A 6000-nucleotide genomic window follows, 5' to 3' on the forward strand; every position below is an offset into this window, starting at 1 on the left:
TATACCCATCTGTACACCCAACCCAGCCTGCAAACCTGACGTCTGCTCCTGCTCTGATCCACTGTCTTTCAGGATTGCTTTACTGACATTTTCTGAAGGAGACATTGTGCTTTCTGCAACAGAGAAGGAGAGTAAATAAGTCAGTCTAATTGTCGCAGCTTGGTATGAGAATACTTCATGTCCAAACTACATAAAGGATTAAGACAAGTAAGTGCCTGCTCTGATTATGTTTCATGTAGTCTGTGATATTTGGTCCTTTGCCTCAAAAGTTCAGTAAAACAGTCGGCATAGGCAGGCAAAGATGCTCCTCCCATTTGCAACCTATAGCATGCATTCTACACTAGTTCTTCTGAGTGCCTTAGGATAGGTGTGACTATGAGGTGCTGGGTTGTAGGCATTAAGGGTTGTCCTTGGTTAGTCATCTCAATGCCTTCAAATTTCAGACCTGTGCTAGCAGCTTGCTATTAGAATGTAATGAGTTTGTTAGTAAAACTTGTAATTACAGGTGTCTTCGGTTGTGTGTGTGCCAGCAGAGGACAGATGTGTGGGATTTCGTGGAGCCTGAATTACTATATGTAGCTCTGAGAACCTGATGTGGGTAACCAAACTCCAATCCTGCATGGACACCCATTAGATTTCAGGGTTATAATTCCTCAGATCAAAGCCTATAAAACTTGTGGCTTTAAGTGTACGCATCTTTACACCCCTACCCAGCCTGCAAACCTGAAGTCTGTTCCACTTCTTCTGGTCCACTGTCTTTCAGGTTTGCTCTACCGTCATTTTCTGAAGGAGACATTGTGCTTTCTGCAACAGAGAGGAAGAGTTAATAAGTCAGTCAATCTAATTACTCGAGCTGTCTAATCTACAGAGGGATTTAAGGCAAGCCTCTACTTAGTTCATGCCCCTAGTTGTCTGTGATGTCAAGCCCTTTCCCTCAGAAGTACAAAAGCACCATTCTCAGAGACCATCCCGTGAGAAAACGAGCCCTTCACAATCTCCCTAATAGGCCAAATGGCCCCGTGCTAGGAGTTGGTTATCACTCACTCCTCCCTATTCCCTTCCTGGCACCAGAGGCTGTAAAAGCTGAATTATAGTCCCCTCTCCCCTATCTCTTCCTGAACTCCCATGCAATCCAAGGACACGAGTTAAGCCTGAGCCTGGCCTGACACCCAAGGCTGTCAAGGAGGATCTATGTTCCGGAGCTAAGATGCAGAGTGCCCGCCGCCTGACTTTAGCTCTCATGTCAGCAGATTCCCACTTCTTTATTCTTTATAAAATTCCCCCTCGACCCCTCCCTATTCCCTGAGATGTATGCTTTAAAACAAGGCACCTCAGCCTAATAAACGAGACCTTGATAGGTACCCTTCTTGGTCTCCTGCCTCTCCTTCCCTTCCTCCCATTTCCTTCCAGGTTTGTGGTCCCCCTTGCACCCAGGAATAACTGAATCCCGCAGGACAGGATACAGCATCAGAGATAGGCAAAAAGATAGCCACCATTTGGAACAGAACACATGCACCCTGCACTAGTTTTCTGTGTGGCATAGCTTAGGTGACACAATGAGGTATTGGTCACAGGATTTAAGGGTTAGTTCATCTTCATTAGTCTACCTCAATGCCACCCAATTTCAGAACTGTGTACATACCTATTCGCTTAATACTTGTAATTAGAGCTGTCTTCAAGTTTGTGTGTGTCATGTGCGTGCACAGGTGTCAACCATGGTCTCTTTCCTCTGTAGGCACCTACTTGTTTGTTTGTTTTTTTAATTTGTACATGTCTATGTGTGTATGCATGTGCCCTTTCAGGCCAGAAGAGGACAGCAAACTATGTGGAACCGTTTTTAAGGGAAGCTCTCAGCCATGTGAATGTGGGTTCCTTGAAGGAACATGACTTTGCTTCTTGTTCAAAGAAGAGATACCATTTTATCAGCTCCCCCACCCTTAGGGAACAGAGGATAGGAAGAAGAGCTGTGAACTGCTGTTCCCTGGACATAATACAGCTGTTGGGCACATGAAGACACTCAGCCATGGCTACCTTTTTCAATATCAAGACACTTAAAATTGAATCAGATTGGGTAGTGGCTCCTGAGGAAGTGTTAGCATTTGGAGTCACTTTTCTGTTGGAGCTTGTCCTCTGCTTGGTTATCAGAGCTCTCTCTGTGTGGACAAGCAAGTCCATGTGCACATTTGTGTGCACACATATGGACCAGAGTTTGACTTTCCATGTCTTTCTTGCTCACTCACAATCTTAATGTTTAAAGAGGTCTATATCTTTAAGAATGCCTTGCCTGCCCTTGATATTGCAAATTTCATATGCCCCAGTACAGAGGAATGCCAGAGCTAAGAAGTGGGAGTGGGTGGGGGGGGGAGCAGGGCGGAGGGAGAGTATAGGAACTTTGGGGATAGCATTTCAAATATATAAAAAGAAAATATCTTTAAAAAATTTTTAAAATGCCTTGCCTGTATGCATGTCCCTGTAACCTGTGTAGGCTATGCTCGCTGAGACCACAAGAGGACAGATTCCCTGAAACTACTTAAAGATATAAGCTCGCAAGTGGTAGCTTAAACCTGAAACTGGGTTCTTCAGAAAAGTGGCCAAGTGATCATCTTCCAGTCTCTGTTTTCTCAGTGGTGGTATTATTGGCACAACCTCTTTAGCAGGCATATTTAGATAGCCTGGCAATTGAACTCTGGTCCTCGAGTGCAGGAAACCTTTCTATGACTGGACAAGCCTCAAGATACAACCTTATTAATAACAGCTTTATACACAAACACAGATGCAACTTCATGCAGTCAATATAAAGAGCATAGCTGATCATTTACCTCCAAGAAATTTGTAAGGTTATTTTAAAATTCATGACAGAATCATTTGAACCAAGAAACCCTATCCCCCAAAACTTGCTGACAAATACAGTAATATACCCTGAAAGAAAACATTTAAGTAGGGAATAGCTATATGAGGACAGGCATAAAGAACAGTCCACTAGGGCTCAGAAACCCAAATAACCCTTCCTGACATCTACCTCGACACTGTATAAGTATTCATGTACATATTTGTGTGGTATGCAATCAGTCTTAAGTGTGTGTGTGTGTGTATGTGTGTGTGTAAATGTGGGTGCCAGAAATCAACCTTAGGCTTCTTTCCTCAGAAAATATCCACTACTAAAACAAAGACTTATTTTTAACTTGTAATTACATGTCTATGTGTCGTATGTATGAGCCATGTGCCAGCAGAGAACGGAGGTGTTGGATTTCTAGGGTCCGAGCACTTATATGTAGCTTTTAGAACTACTTGTGGGTGCTGGTAACCAAACTTCAAAACTGCATGCACATACATAAGAATTCAAAGGTCTAATTCTTCAGATAAAAATTTATAGAGCATGTGGCTTCATGTGTACCCATCTTTCCACCCGACCCTGCTGGCAAACCTGACGTCTGCTCCTGCTCTGGTCCTTGGTCTTTCTTGACTGATTTACTGTCATTTTCTGGAGAAGTCATTTTTCTTTCTGCAAGAGGGAGGAAGAGTGAATGAGTCAGTCTCATTATCCTCTGCTTGGTATGAGAATGCTTCATGTCCAAACTACATAAAGGATTAAGGCAAGTAAGTGCCTGCTCAGATTACGTTCCATGTAGTCTGTGATGTTGAGTTCTTTGCCTCACAAGTTCAGTAAAACAGTCGGCATAGGCAGGCAAAGATGCTCCTCCCATTTGCAACCTATAGCATGCATTCTACACTAGTTCCTCTGAGTGCCTTAGGATAGGTGTGACTATGAGGTGCTGGGTTGTAGGCATTAAGGGTTGTCCTTGGTTAGTCATCTCAATGCCTGCAAATTTCAGACCTGTGCTAGCAGCTTGCTATTAGAATGTAATGAGTTTGTAAATAAAACTTGTAATTACAGGTGTCTTCGGTTTTGTGTGTGCCAGCAGAGGACAGATGTGTGGGATTTCATGGAGCCTGAATTACATGTAGCTCTGAGAACCTGATGTGGATAACCAAACTCCAATCCTGCATGGACACCCATTAGGATTCAGGGTAATAATTCCTCAGATCAAAGCCTATAAAACATGTGGCTTTAAGTGTACACATCTTTACACCCTCACCCAGCCTGCAAACCTGACTTCTGTTCCTCTTCCAATCCACGGTCTTTCAAGATTGCTTTACTATCTTTTTCTTGAGGACCCATTGTGCTTTCTGCAACAGAGAGGAAGAGTTAATAAGTCAGTCAGTCTTATTACTCGAGCTGTCTAATCTACAGAGGGGTTTAAGGCAAGCCTCTGCTTATTTTATGCCCCTAGTTGTCTGTGATGTCAAGCCCTTTGCCTCTGAATTATAAAACCAGCAGAGATAGGCAGTCAAAGATGCCCACCATTTGGAACCTAAAAAGTGCATCCTGCACTAGCTTTCTGTGTGGCTTAGTAGGTGACACAATGAGGTGCTGGGTCACAGGCACAAAGGGTTAGTTCATCATCATTAGTCTATTTCAATGCCTTCAGCTGTGTACACAGCTATTCCCTTGATACTTGTGATTAGAGCAGTCTTCAACTTTGTGTGTGTTCATGTGGGTGCACAGGTGTCAACCATGTTCTTCTATAGACACCTACTTGGTTTTTTTAGGAAAAAAAATACGTTTTTTGTACATGTTTATGCATGTATGCATGTGCCCTTGCAGGCCAGAAGAAGACACCAAACTCTGTGGAACCATTTTTAAGCTCTGAGCCACGTGAATGTGGGTTCCTTGAAGGAACATGACTTTGCTTTTTGTTCAAAGATGAGATACCATTTTGTATCAAATCCCCCAACCTTTAAGGAACAGAGGATCGGAAGGAGATCTGAACTGTTTTTCTCTGGACATGATAAAGCTGTTGGGCAAATGAAGCCATGCAGCTTTCGACACCTATGCTACATCAAGACACTTAAAATTGCATCAGAGATTGGGTAGGGGTTCCTGAGGATCTGTTAGCAGTTGGAGTCACTTTTCTGTGGGAGCTCATCATCTCCTTGGTTGTCAGAGCTCTCTCTTTGGAGACATGCAAGTGTGCAAGTCCATATGCACATTTGTGTGCACATACATGGACCAGAGTTTGACTTCATGTCTTTCTCAGATACTCTCAATCTTTATGTTTAAATATTTATCTTTACTTAACAATGCTTTGCCTACCTATAGAGTGGGAAAAATTCTTCACAAACCCCTTATCTGATAGAAGACTAATATCCAAAATATATTTAAAAAAAAACACTCAAGAAGCTAACCACCAAAAAAAACTAATCAACATGATCAAAATATGGATTACAGAACTCAGAATTCACGGCAGATGAATCTTGAATGGCTGAGAATCACCTAAAGAAACTTTCAAAGCCCTTAGTTATTAGGTACTTGCAAATCAAAATGACCCTGAGATTCCACCTTACACCAATCAGAATGGCTAAGATCAATATGTGACAGCCATGAGAACACTCCTCCACTGCTACAATCCTTCTGGAAATCATTCTGGAGGTTCCTCAGATAATTGATCTACCTGAAGGCCAGCTATACCACTCTTGAGAATATACCCAAAAGATTCCCCACCAGGCCACAGGGGCATGTGTTCCACTATGTTCATAGTGGCCTTGCCTCCAATAACCAGAAGCTGGAAACAACCCAGATGTCCCACAACAGAAGAATGGATACAGAAAATGTGATTCATTTACACAATGAAATACTACTCAGCTATTAAGAACCATGACATGCTGGGTTTCCCAGGGAAATGGATGGAACTAGAAAATATCATCCTGAGGGAGGTAACTCAGATTCAAAAGGACATGCATGGTATGTACTCACTAGTAAGTGGATATTAACCAAAGGAAAAAAGTACAGCATATCTGAGATAGAATCCACAGAACTCAAGAATCCACAGAACTCAAGAATGTTAACAAGCTGAAGGGCCCAAGTAAGGATGCCTCAATCCCAGTTGGGAGGGAGAAGAAAGCAATCACAGTAGGGGGGAGGGATGGAGGGAACTGGGT

General features: G+C 42.7%; 1 protein-coding gene across 1 annotated transcript in view; it reads right to left on the minus strand.

Annotated features, from left to right (window-relative positions):
• The window catches only part of LOC147003446 (NACHT, LRR and PYD domains-containing protein 5-like), a 38637-nt gene extending 34457 nt beyond the window's left edge, over nucleotides 1-4180 (minus strand). The window contains exons 1-4 of the mRNA XM_085842470.1: nucleotides 4111-4180; nucleotides 3425-3502; nucleotides 724-804; nucleotides 36-113 (exon numbers count right to left, since the gene is read on the minus strand). Coding sequence (XP_085698596.1) covers nucleotides 36-113; nucleotides 724-804; nucleotides 3425-3502; nucleotides 4111-4180 — 307 coding nt within the window. The remainder of the gene's footprint in view (nucleotides 1-35; nucleotides 114-723; nucleotides 805-3424; nucleotides 3503-4110) is intronic.
• Nucleotides 4181-6000: the final 1820 nt, after the last annotated feature.

This window comes from Mus caroli, unplaced genomic scaffold, assembly GCF_978045245.1.
Source record: "Mus caroli unplaced genomic scaffold, Mus_caroli_1 scaffold_8, whole genome shotgun sequence".
Classification (NCBI taxonomy): Eukaryota; Metazoa; Chordata; class Mammalia; order Rodentia; family Muridae; genus Mus; species Mus caroli.